The 13842-nt window shown below is 38.5% G+C and overlaps 1 protein-coding gene and 1 pseudogene across 1 annotated transcript; one reads left to right on the top strand and one right to left on the bottom strand.

The window, feature by feature from the left end:
• Positions 1 to 515: 515 nt before the first annotated feature.
• On the bottom strand, positions 516 to 12759 carry LOC104089698 (probable serine/threonine-protein kinase WNK3). Its single transcript, XM_070177468.1, has 8 exons — positions 12495 to 12759; positions 11726 to 11763; positions 10876 to 11103; positions 10557 to 10780; positions 10290 to 10447; positions 2099 to 2282; positions 1893 to 2030; positions 516 to 1803 (listed from the first exon to the last, which is right to left on the bottom strand). Exons 1-8 carry the CDS (start codon positions 12585 to 12587, stop codon positions 995 to 997), a joined length of 1872 nt encoding a protein of 623 aa, XP_070033569.1. The 5' UTR covers positions 12588 to 12759; the 3' UTR covers positions 516 to 994.
• On the top strand, positions 9057 to 10132 carry LOC138893452 (uncharacterized mitochondrial protein AtMg00810-like; annotated as a pseudogene).
• Positions 12760 to 13842: the final 1083 nt, after the last annotated feature.

Below are 13842 nucleotides of genomic sequence, written 5' to 3'. Positions count from 1 at the left end.
GCCTTCTTCTTTTAACTTCACATAAAAAAAAAAATCGGAATCTGTATGTTCCAAAGCCTTCTTTTTCTCCCTTTCAGCTTTCGGTAGTGTTTAATTTAATGATTGTACATGCCAAATCTACAACAATGGCTATATATTTGCTATAAAGATTGGTAGAAATTAACAGGGAGTGGGATGTATACAATAGAGTGCCAAGAAAAATCTGGTAACGTGTGCTTTAGAAAAAAGTTCCATATCAAATACTAGTATGTAATACTTAAGTACGAAGGATTGACTAAAAGTGCGAGAACAATAGGGTATATACAAAAGTTTAAACCGTGAGTTTACACCAATGATCTGTATCGAGGTTATAAAGAGCTTTAGGATAGGTAAAAGTAGTGTTTTAAAAGTAGCGGGGGTGCTGAGGGGGCATTTATAAGCACATGAAAAAATATACTTTGTGAAGAAAAATCGGACAACAGTAGAATCATTCAGATAATATTACTTACTTTTTTCTAGTGAACACCAAGATAAAATTAAAGAAAACAGCAAACAGTAGAATCATTCACATAATATTACTTACTTGTTTACAGAAGTTATATATTAACTGGCATTATTTCAACCAATTAACATTTCCAATAGTTAAATACTCATGTAAATATGTACAAGTATACATGCCATTGACTCATTTTTAGCAGCAACATGAACGCACAATATGCGTGTAATGAGAAACCTGTAGTACTGTAATTCCTGGCCCTGAAATGATGGTAACTTTGACAGAAGTGAATCTGTATCTAACGATAGGTCCATGCTTTTCCCTCTAGCTTTTGATCTGCATGTGACCAATGTCAGCAACATTAATCTTTCAGCATTCTGGAATATCTTGAAACAGGGTAGTCGCATAATTGGTGCAATCCAAGAACTATCTGCAGTTGAGTGGCAAAAGGCCGCACAGTAACATCTTCACAGAGAAACTTCAGTCTTCAGGATCCATAGAATAGCAGCCTCATCCGCACTACAAATTATGGGAAGATATTTTGCAACCATAAATGCCACGGATCTCAGGAGGAAGCTTGCTTAGAATATCTGATATAGCCGAGTCATGTTTCTTCCTGAGATCATTTAGCTCCTTTTGCTGCTGACCTAGCAGCTCCTCGAGTTTCTTGACAATTTGTCTGACATCAGCTGGGTAGTTGTTGCTGATCATGTTATTTCTTTCCTCGGATGAATTAGGCCCGCTTGCATAACTAAAATCCGCAGAATGATCATTATCATCAAGGTAAGAATCATGTAGAACACCGGCCTCATCATCCATGTAAGTCTCCGTTTCATAATCTTCGAGTAAGGCAGCAGCAAAATGTGAACTACCTCCGTCTCTCAGGACAACAGGTGATTGTTCATTTTCTTCGGTCCAGCTACCTTCACGAATTGGTGAATCGGTCTGTGACATGTTTGAAGGCCCCTGTCTGAGCGGAGAGCTTGCACTACTGGCTGTTTTCGGTGAATCAGACCAGTACTTCCGACCTGAAGGAAGTCTTTCCAACACAAGACTGCCCGAATGAGCAGAATCAATAGTTAAGGGGGGAACATCATCTCGGGCTCCAGAAGTACAGCTATCGGGAGCAACTTCATCAGTTATGTCATTGTTAGAGCATTCTCTCGGTGCCCAATCTGGGATATATGACCGAATTTCAGAATCAATCATTGCTGCTATTGCTGAAACATCCTGATCTGTCAGGTCCAGCTCTTCGACCATTTCACTAGCAACGGCATTTGCCGTATCAACTTGAATATCAAAGGGGAAGTGAATGTTCCTAATATGACCTGATACCACAGTTCAACTGTTATACAACCTAATTAAGGGAAGCATCTTAAGCTTGATAAAGAAACAATGAGCATGAGCAAATGGTAACCTGTTGAATCAGTTATTCGCAGTTTAAGAAATATTGTATTTAGGTCCTTCCTTTGGCCCTGCACCGTGAAATCTCTACCTCCCTCAGGTAATGGGTCCTTAGTACTTTTTCCATTATCAGACTGATCATCCCTCATTTCTGTAAAAATCTCACAGAAGTCAATAATATTAGCGGACATTTCAGGAAGTGTGCGATCCGATAATTACCTGCATGTCTGGAATTGGAGCTCAAAGATCGACCTACGTTTCCAGAATCCTCATCTGAAAGGAGAAAGGGGTCCATCAATAGTTCTTTAGCAGGCAACCGATCAGAAGCTTTCGCGATACATTTATCTATAAAGGCTTTAACTCCTGGATCCTTCACTTTTGCCAATGAGGCAGGCTTAATTCCCTTCATAGATGCAATTGGTAAAATCAGAATCTTAGTGATGTAGTATTGTAAGATGAAATTAAAAATACCAAGAAATGCAGAGTCACCTATCTCATTATAATGATCTGCTAAAATAAAAATAGAGTTGCAGAAAAATTAAAATTACCAACCAAATTAACAAGCTCCCACTTCCCTCTTTGCGCTCAAAAGAAAACCCCCCCCCCCCCACCAAAACCCAAATAAAAAGTTCACGCCTGTTTTGTAATTTCTAGCAATCAAACACTGAAAATTGATCATATAAACTCATGGATTTGTTGAGTAATGATCTAATATAGTAAAATAAGGTGCTCCCTAGATCCAGTCTAAACAGTTTCATCTTGCCCTGGCACAAAGTTAAAACAGGAGTTTAAATTAAACAGTACTTCAAATAATACTACGCCCCAGAATTAGAGATATAGGTTTGATAGTGATAAGCTTGAGATTTGACAAGGATCAAAGTGGATCTCATATTACTTTGATATAGTATAGTCCTCAATATGCAATAGGTACTCAGAAGGAAAGCCATTTCCCTTTATTAAAGCAAGTGACAACATTTAGTCATAATGCAAAAAGAACACAATCCTTTTGGGATGGAGGTAACTAGTGTGCTAAGTGCTAAGCACTTTTGAGGACCCCATGTTTGCCCGGAGGAGAAGACAACTGTACGTTACAAAAACCTAGCCATTTGATATGCTTCTTTTCTTTTCTTGTAAATTATTCTCCATCACTAGTATCCTTTAAATCCGAGCACAGATGTTGGAAGTTATTTTAACACCTTCAACACTAAAGAGCTCCTTTCCCTGTCACAGTAAAATCCTTACTACTCCCTCATAATCTTACTTGAGCATCTATGTTGCTATTCGTTCAGCCAAACCACTACTCTCATTACCACTTAACATACTGTGTATTATTGCAACTCATTTTAACACCTTCAACACCATGTCAGTTGCTGGATCCAGATCAAGATCTCCATTATATTGTTGGAGAAATTGATCCAGAAAAATTTAATCCAGAAAATTATCTTTCAGTTTAAGTTGTCTGTTCTGCTTCAACCTAAAGTGATGCTAGGCTGCTTCATAGAGGTTCGCTTGACCACATCATGAGCATATTTAAGTTAAGTGCAAGTCAAGCAATTAAGCCCCCATTTCTTTAACTATGAGTCATTCATATCTATTCCTTGTCAATGACACATAATTCCGATAAATGAAACAAACAATAGGCACCACGTACTTAATAACTAACAATGGATTTTTACACTAGTACACAGTATTAATTGAACTCAATAATCTTATTCATCTTCACTAAAATAACCTAACAATACAATGATTTATGTGATACATCAAGATACATACCACATTATTCAGAACAGAAGACCGGATTAGCTAATAGATACTGTTGAGTTAGCACTCATAGGAGAAAAAGATAACTCACTTATTAAACATGGAGAGAGAAAGAGAGAGTATGACAATGATTTCAGTTGGAGTAAGGTCTAAATGAAGTGGTTGATATTGCTAGCTGGAGCAATGCTAAAGAATAAAATTGACATCCAGATAGAAATTCCCAAGGTGAGGGTGGTATTTGGAGGTAAACTGATAACCAGGAAGTACTGAAAGTCCTTTTGAAAATTGTCCCCTGTGAAAAGGATCTTTACTTGAGCCGGGGGTCTATCGGAAACAACCTCTCTACCTTCAAGGTAGTAAGATCTGCGTGCACTACCCTCCCCAGAACCCACTTGTGGGATTATACTGGGTTTGGAGTTGTTGTTGTTGTCCCAGTTGAAAAGGAGGGGGCAGTGCTTCTTATTCAATGTTGACAAAACACTATTGACATATAAACCAAGTTGGGGATTGGCATTTATGTAATCTTCTGAATTTATATTGCTGAAATGGAATGTATTCCATCTAGGATAGAATCGTCCACTTATGCAAGCAGGTCATGACAATGTTGTTTAGGTAGTTTGCTAGATCAAACGAATATCAAAAAACAAACAAATGTAGGCAATTGGGCATCCAATAGGCCCCATAGCTTCAAGATATTAGCTATTAATAACACAGGTAGTTATTCAAGGAACGAATAAGTGCACAGGAGCCCTTTTGAGATAGAGCTTAATGAAATTATCTAAAATGAACTGCCAATCCAACATTTTCAGTAGGCTCATTTGAATAAGAAAATTTAAGACCAAAAGAATATTTTTCATCATCAAAAGCAGGTAGGAGTTGAACTAATGTGGATACAAGACTAAGAAATTAAAACCTGAAGTTCCTTCAATCAGCAGCTGATTCTGATTATGCATAGCCAAACTGCTTTTAAGTGGTCAACAAAATATCATTCCTATGGTAAAACCACCATTAGCTACTGAGCCCACCAAGTCAAGGACATTCATTCGACAGAGGGCTACTATCTTTCCTAAAAAGATCATGTTTGTTCACTACCTTTGCAAATTGAACATCCTGCTTTACAAAGAATGGTTATTGAAGTGAGATCGAACACCCTTTTTAACAAAAGAAAAGGTATCGGACTAAACTTACTTTTACATTCAAGGAGAGAGAGAGAGAGAGAATTTAGTTTTAAGAACTCTGGTACGGGGTATACCCTATCAATTCTTATTGTATTCAAAGACTCAAGAAAAATGAATACTAAGAACTCCAAGCACAAAAATGTTTATCTTTGACAAACTAAAATAGAAACAAGCGGAATCATTATGGTACAAATGGAGTATTCCTTTTTCTTTTGCGAACAGTAGATTCTTAGGTTGGTGAAATAAAGAGGAAAAAATGCTTCATGCAGTTTTCTTCCGAGAAACAGCTTCCAATTGCAGCATAATTGGTCCCTAAGAAATGCCTGTCAATATGCAGAAAATAGTAATGAATTCTCATTCTTTCCAATTCCAATGGGTAATATTATATCTGAGTCTTTTTGCACAACTTGCGGATTTGCCCTCTTCGTTTAAAGCTATAAGCATCCTTTGGAGATCTTCCAAGGAAGCCAATTCCAAGTAGATCCTCCCTTTCCCTCGCTCCACTTTGTTTCGCTCGACCTTGGAGTAGTGCCACTATCATCAGGTCGATGAACTTGATACTGCCATAAAACCACGAGTCCACGACAACGCACAGAAACCTGACTTCTTTGTATTTGTTCTGATAACCGGGTTAGTGTATTAAAATGTCTAAATGTAAACGCAGCATAAGTGTTTATTTTACTAATTTGCTATTATAATAATGCGCCTCTAAAGACACAGACTTAAGCCGGAGTTTCCATCCTCCCCACCCAAAGGGAAAAGGAGAAAGAGACAAAGGTCATCAACCCCCAGGAATGAACAACTTTTTTTTCTTTGATGACCGAGAAATCGGTCTGCATCGAAACTCAAGGATTCTGGGCCCGCCCTCTATCCTGCTCACTTGAATACCATGCTTAGTTCGCATGGCGCAGGGCTCGAACCCGTGACCTTAGTCACAAGTCCCTCAACCTTTACCACTTAAACTAAGCCCTGGGGCCCAGAAAAGAACATACTTCGAAGCAATTGTGTGACTACCAACAGATAATTACCTAGAGCTTAGTAAACGAACAATCATGTAAAACTATAAATGTCATAGTTCCTTAAGGGGGGCACTAATTATAACTCTCAATTAGAAAAGTTTCCATTACTTTTGCTGCTTACAACCTTGTTCCCAAGAAAATGATATCTCTATCAACAATCATGAACCCTGTTAGTGTATAGATATGTATAGTGTAGTCTTGTCCCACATTGGAAGAGGAATAATATCTCCTTGTAGTGTATAGCTATAAATAGGGACCTCTTGTATTGTATTTATCATCCAATATCAATAACATATTTTCTCCCGTGCCTTCTCACATGGTATCAGAGCATTAGATCGTTGTGCGTCATTCCAGCGTTAACCGGGAAGAAAGAACTTAGTCATCGTGTAATTTTTCCGGTGACCTAAGGCTTGTCTAAGTGAAAGTCACTTTCTGTCAGTGTTGTGCTAAAACCAACACCACCACGAGGTAGATCACCCTCCGACTACCTACCCCTGAAATTTTATCCGGCAGTAAAGCCGCTACGCTCCTCCACGCGCCGGCAACAACTTTTCCGGCGAGGGTTCCGGCCATTTTTTCGCGAAGCTTCTTCAGGACAGTGTGCTCTCCTCAAAATTCCGAGCCTACCCATCTAATTCAAATCAAATTGCGGCCACTTTTATATTTTTCCGGAGTGAACAGTGACCTTTCTGGCCATTTTTTGAAAATATTTCTTCAGGACAGCTTGCTCGCAAAGGAATTCCGAGTTTATCCATCCTGGTTACAACAAATTCCGACAACTTTGGAATTTTCCGGCGAGCTACAGTGTTTCTGGCACAGAACAGTGTTCTGTTTTCCTACTGTAAACAGTGTTTTTCAAGCTATTTCTTCAGTTTTCTCAGAGGAGTTACTTATTTTCACTATTTCAAGTTAACCCTACTACTACAAATTGTAACGACATGGGAACCGATGCTTTGAATAGTCGGATGGTTTCTTTAGCAGAGTATATTGAGTTCCTTCAGTATAAAGCATGTAAGCAAACATCTTCTAAGATAGCTTCTGTTGTTCAAACAGGTAATAGCGTGACTTGTTTCTCCCAATCTTCATCCTCTGAGTCTTGGGTCATTGATTCAGGTGCATCAGATCATATTTCTGGTAACAAATCTCTTTTCACTACTATTTCGTATTCTCAATCTCTTCCAAAAGTCACAATGGCCAATGGGTCTCAAACCATGGCAACTGCAATAGGTCAAGCAAGCCCACTTCCTTCCTTACCTTTAGATTCAGTCCTTTATGTTCCCAATAGTCCTTTTAATCTCATAGCTGTTAGTCGCTTAGCCAAATCACTTAAATGCGCTGTTTTATTTCTTAATGACCATGTTTTTATACAGGAACGCAGTACGGGGCGGATCATTGGTACCGGACGTGAATCAAACGGACTTTATTACCTTATCCTTGCTAAATCACATGGACTTACATCTTGTCTTCCTTCTACAACTTGTTCTGTTACTGATTCACCAGATTTATTACATAAACGGTTGGGACATCCAGTTTGTCAAAACTTCAGAAAATGGTATCTGGTTTATCTCACTTGTCAGCTCTAGAGTGTGAGTCATGTCAGCTCGGTAAGCATACCCGCTCCCATTTCCCTCGGCGTCTTGATAATCGAGCAAAGTCACCTTTTACTTTAGTCCATTCAGATGTTTGGGGTCCTAGTCGGGTCAGTTCCACCTTAGGATTCCGCTACTTTGTCAGTTTCATTGATGATTATTCTAGGTGCACTTGGATATTTTTGATAAAAAATCGATCTGAGCTGTTTTCTATTTTCCAAACCTTCCACGCTGAAATTCAAAATCAATTTGGGGTTTCTATTCGCACATTTCGTAGTGATAATGCCCGAGAGTATTTGTCTTCCCCATTTCAACAGTTTATGAAATCTCAATTCATCAAACATCTTGTCCGTATACATCTCAACAAAATGGGGTAGCTGAAAGAAAGAATAGACATCTTATTGAAACTGCTCGTACCCTACTCATACAATCTCATGCTCTGTTGCGTTTTTGGGGGATGCCATTCTTACATCTTGCTATCTTATTAATCGTATGCCATCTTCAGCTATCCACAACTAAGTTCCATTCTCTGTCATGTTTCCCCACTTACCTTTGTTCTCTCTTCTACCCCGTATCTTTGGAAGCACTTATTTTGTCCATAACCTTACTCCAGGAACAGATAAGTTAGCTCCTCGTGCTATTAAGTGCGTATTTCTGGGTTTCTCGAGAACACAAAAGGGGTATCGATACTACTCTCCTGACCTTCAGCGGTACCTTATGTCTGCTGATGTTACCTTCTTTGAAACCCAATCATACTTCACAGGTTCAGGTCATCACTTAGATATTTCTGAGGTACTACCAGTTTCATCTTTTGGAGATTCAGTCACTCCAGCTCCACCACCTACAGCTCCAGTTGTAGCTCCACCACCTATAGCTCCAGTTGTAGCTCTACCACCTATAGCTCCAGTTCCACCACCTACAGCTCCGGTTGTAGCTCCACCACCTATAGCTCCAGTTCCTCCACATAATCCAGTTCAACCTTTTGCAGCTCCACTACTCTTGACTTATCATCGTCGTCCACATCCAGCATCAAGCCCAGGTGATTCACGCCCCGCATCAGATTCTGCACCTACTGCGGACTTGTCTCCTCTTAGTCAACCAATTGCACTCTGCAAAGGTGTACGATCCACACTTAATCCTAATCCCCACTATGTCGGTTTAAGTTATCATCATCTGTCGTCACCACATTATGCTTTTATATCTTCTTTGTCCACTGTTTCTATCCCTAAGTCTACAGGTGAGGCACTATCTCATCCAGGTTGGCGACATGCTATGATTGACGAGATGTCTGCTTTACATGCGAGTGACACTTGGGAGCTTGTTCCTCTTCCTGCAGGTAAGTCTACTGTTGGTTGTCGTTGGGTTTATGCAGTCAAAGTCGGCCCGGATGGCCAGGTTGATCGGCTTAAGGCTCGTCTTGTTGCAAAAGGATATACTCAGATTTTTGGGCTTGATTATAGTGATACTTTCTCTCCCGTGGCTAAAGTAGCATCTGTTCGTCTCTTTTTGTCCATGGCTGTTGTACGTCATTGGCCTCTTTATCAGTTAGACATTAAGAATGCTTTTCTCCACGGTGATCTTGAGGAAGAAGTTTATATGGAGCAACCACCTGGTTTTGTTGCTCAGGGGGAGTTTAATGGTTGTGTGCAGATTGCGCAAGTCATTATATGGTTTGAAACAGTCCCCTCGAGCTTGGTTTGGTAAGTTCAGCACAATTATTTAGGAGTTCGGCATGACTCGTAGTGAGGCTAATCACTCTGTGTTTTATCGGCATTCTGCTCCTAATCTGTGTATTTATCTAGTGGTTTATGTTGATGATATTGTTATTACTGGTAATGATCAGGATGGTATTACTAATCTGAAGGAACATCTCTTTCAGCACTTCCAGACTAAGGATCTGGGCAGATTGAAGTATTTTCTAGGTATTGAGGTCGCTCAGTCTAGCTCAGGTATTGTTATTTCACAGCGGAAGTATGCCTTAGACATTCTTGAGGAGACTGGAATGATGGGTTGCAGACCTATTGACTCTCCTATGGATCCGAATGCTAAGCTTCTGCCTGGACAGGGGAGCCTCTTAGAGACCCTACGAGATATAGGAGGTTGGTTGGCAAATTGAATTACTCACAGTGACTAGACCTGACATTTCTTTTCCGGTGAGTGTTGTAAGTCAGTTTATGGATTCTTCCTGTGATAGTCACTGGGATGCAGTTGTTCGCATTCTTCGGTATATAAAGTCAGCTCCAGGCAAAGGATTACTATTCGAGGATCGAGGCCACGAGCAGATTGTTGGGTACACAGATGCTGATTGGGCAGGATCACCTTTTGATAGACGTTCTACGTCTGGATATTGCGTTCTAGCAGGAGGTAATTTGGTCTCGTGGAAGAGCAAGAAACAGAATGTAGTTGCTCGATCTAGCACCGAAGCCGAATATCGGGCCATGGCTATGGCGACGTGTGAGTTAGTTTGGGTCAAGCAGTTGCTCAAGGAGTTAAAGTTCGGAGAAATCAGCAAGATGGAACTAGTGTGTGATAACCAAGATATTTTCACTAAGTCTCTTACTGGTTCTCGTATTAGTTACATGTGTAACAAGCTCGGTACATATGATGTGTATGCACCGGCTTGAGGGGGAGTGTTAGTTTATAGATATGTATAGTGTAGTCTTGTCCCACATTAAAAGAGGAGTAATATTTCCTTGTAGTGTATAGCTATAAATAGGGACCTCTTGTATTGTATTTATCATCCAATATCAATAATATATTTTCTTCCGTGCCTTCTCACAAACACAAAATAACATGTACGAAGCTTGATGAACAAGAAAGAAAGATAGAAAGAGAGCATGGGAAGAACGATGCAAATTCTTACTGCTGTCACTTTCTTATATATTTGAGCAGCATTGGAACACTCAACATAAGGATACTCAAAAGTCACGAGCTCCAGCAGGCACATACCAAAGGCATAGATATCTACTAGCTCATTGTATTCCTCCTCATAAAGTTCTGGTGCCATGAATTCTGGTGTACCTGAGATCAAATATAGAATTGCATTTTTCAGCAACCATCTAAACCACCAATGAACAGCCAATTGAAACCTAGAGGACAGTTGCAAAATTAGAAAAACTGAGGACCTCACCAATGACACTATGAGCAGCGCGAGCCTTACAAAGAATTGCAGCAAGTCCCAAGTCACCAATCTTAACCTCCCCTTGGTTACCATTGATAAAAATGTTATCACACTTAAGGTCACGATGAATAATTGGAGGGTCATGACCATGTAGATATGAGAGACCCTCCAATATCTGCCTAGACCAATTCTTGAGTGCTCTAACATCAACCTTCTTATGTTTCTTACGGTACCTACACGAGCATACAAAAAGACCAGTCCACAATTCAATGTTTCAAAAAATATGGGTATTGGGTTGAGAAAAGGAAGAAAAACCACATAGCCATACTGTCTTAAAGTCCCGGAAGTGAAAATTTCAGTAATGATATTGATATTCTCATTTTTTGAGTCAACCCACGAGTTATAGAATTTGATGATATTCTTGTGCTTGAGGGTTTTAAGCAAATGAACTTCAGAATATAGACGCTCCAAGTCCACAGAATTCCTCAAGAGATCAGCCACTTTAACTTGATTCCAAGCAACTTCAATCCCCTCTAATTCATCAAATGCTCGATAACTAGATTTCCAATAGTAAGTCAAGAATGGACAAAAAATCGCACTTGACAAAATTCATTAATGGGGAAAAAAGCAGTAAAACAATACTCCCTTCATCTCAATTTATATGACAAAATTTCCAGAATATCTGTAACAATATTATTATACAATTTTCACAAATATTAAGAATTCAAAGTCATTTAACTATTCAAAGTCAATACCTTTATGTAATGTTTTCTCTATCAATCTAACTTTTAAACTATTACTTTATTTTTCTTCCGTTATTACTAGTATAATATACTCCCTCTGTTTCATTTTATGTGGCACTATTTCCTTATTAGTTTGTTCCAAAAAGAATAACATCTTCCTATATTTTCGAAACAATTTAACTTTAACCTTCTTATTTCACCCTTAATGACATGCTTTTATGGCCACAAAACTCCATGGCATGTTTAAGACCACAAGTTCCAAAAGTCTTTTTTTTTCTTCTTAAACTCCATGCTCAATCAAACGCTACCACATAAATTGAAACGGAGGGAGTACTAGTCAAATTAACATCTTATATTCCTTATCCTGCCAAACACCATCAATCAAAATGAAACAGCTGCAGAGCATCACACACGTAAAGACGTTATAAAGGATACACTTTCTTGAAAGCTCCTTTTCCCAAAACCTCTTTGTACTGCAAATAACAAGACAATCAACTTCAAAGTCACAATGTGGCAACAGTAATAGCAAAGCAACAATAACAACTCAGTATAATTCCACTAGTGGGATCTGGGGAGGGTGGTTTGTATGCAGACCTTACCCCCTACCCTGTGGTAGAGAGGCTGTTTCCGATAGACCCTCGGCTCCCTCCCTCCAAGAACTCCCCACCTTGCTCTTGGGGTGACTTGAACTCACAAACTCTTGATTGGAAGTGGAGGGTGTTCACCACTAGAGCAACCCACTCTTGTCAACAGCAATAGCAAAGCAGTAACAAAGAATAGAACAGCGGGAAATACAAAAAGAAATACTCCCCGTCCCAATTTATTTGATTCTCTTTCCATTTGGGACGTTAAAAGAAAAGTTCCACGCTATTCTATTTATGTACAATTTTAACTAACTTCAAGCTTTCTAATTTATTAAATTTTATCTATAATATGATAAATTCTTTCCTTATCAAACAAACATTTTTTTTTATAACGGTTGTATCTGGACCAGCTTGTCACTAGCTCAACTATTTCCTTACCAAACTAACTTTTCGATCATTATGTTATATTTTTCACACTATCACTCGTATATTATTTCAGTCAAATCATATAAGATGAGCAGAATATGGTCACTGAGCAGTTTGAAAAATGTACTCCAAACACAGCATAATGTACAATGAAGCCAAGAGTTAATAAATTAATGTAAAAATGAGAAACTGACCCGGCCGTAACGAGCAGAAGGATCGAGCTCGACAAACTCCGGTTCAGATTCAGAATCGTCCGGTTCCTGTTCGGACGCAGAATCCTGCTGCATTGTCTTCGTTCAATGAATTCAATTATGAGAAGAAAAAATAATTCAAAAACCTAGCTCTTCGCGAACAACAACAATTGGATTCAGATCAAGATCAATTTGAAATTGCGAAATAACAATCTAATCGTACACTTTTGTCTCAGAATTGAGATATAAGCAGTTTAAGGGGATGTGTAAATTGACAGAAGACTCTGTTACACCAAACTAGTAGTTACATAATACATCATATGTAAACAGCAGAAACGTATAAAAGAAATGAAGCGTGCCAACTGCCAAGGGAAAAAAGCAGAGTTCGAGTTGAAGGCGTCTGGGTGGGGTCATGGGCAGATAGATGTGTGTATTCTTTACTTTACGCTGTGCATGCGAACGAACCAGACTCAAACCCGGACGCATCTTATCTTGGATCCTAGGACCCGAATACGAGAGATCACTTCATTTTAATTATAAATTATAAATTCTTTTAACTTTTTTTTAAAAAAATCAATAAAATTTGTATATTTAAGAGTTATATAAAAAGCCATATCTTATCTAATCGTTTAGTATCTAAGTATCTAACAAAAGTTTGAAAAATACAAAGTTGTCAACTAAAAAATATTGGCTTTCTACATATATAACATAATGCTGTATAAAATAGAGTTAGGAAGCGTATTATTTCAAGAGATGAAACGTACTTTGTGTAGGGATTTAAATATTTTTTTTTAAAATTGGGATAACATTACATATTTGTGTAAGATTACATAATATAGAAAATGTATAAACAATTGACATATTAAATGGATGCTTTGCGTAATTGATCCTTTAATTTAGTGGGATTGAATAGTCAACTCTAGAGAAAATCGAAAGTCAACGGTTTTGGCACATGGCGACACCTAGTTAGCTGGGAATCCTTTTTATTGTTCCTTTTGTTTTATAGTTCCGCTCAACTATATCTCTTTTTTCTTTTTTATTATCAGTTTGCTTCTAACCTACGTGGCAATCCTAGATATATAACTATAATATACAAGGCTAACTAGTTAAAAAATTTCTTATTAGCTTTTCTTTTTGCCTTTTCCTTCTATTTTGAGTGAAGAAGATGATGAGAATAGAAACAAACATGCCCCGAGAACACCTTTTGGAAACAAAGTAAATTCAAAGGTAGAGTTAGAAATCTTTTTCCTTTTTCTTTCTCTATTCACTTAAAACATGCACCAATGATGGTGTGTCTGATAATTCACACATAAAAGGCCGAGCTTGAACACACTTCGTCAAAGAATTATAT

This window comes from Nicotiana tomentosiformis, chromosome 6 (genome assembly GCF_000390325.3).
Source record: "Nicotiana tomentosiformis chromosome 6, ASM39032v3, whole genome shotgun sequence".
Lineage (NCBI taxonomy): Eukaryota > Viridiplantae > Streptophyta > Magnoliopsida > Solanales > Solanaceae > Nicotiana > Nicotiana tomentosiformis.
Note: the sequence above shows the minus strand (reverse complement) of the source record. Positions and strands in the feature narration are given on the sequence as shown.

Bases quoted from the DNA above. Each gene is read 5' to 3' on its own strand.
- LOC104089698 (XM_070177468.1), bottom strand. From the start codon at position 12,587: ATGCAGCAGGATTCTGCGTCCGAACAGGAACCGGACGATTCTGAATCT. The intron at 10,448-10,556 runs GTGAGGTCCTCA...ATTTGATCTCAG, and splicing joins CGCTGCTCATAGTGTCATTG to GTACACCAGAATTCATGGCA. The intron at 1,804-1,892 runs GTTACCATTTGC...CTGTGGTATCAG, and splicing joins GCGAATAACTGATTCAACAG to GTCATATTAGGAACATTCAC.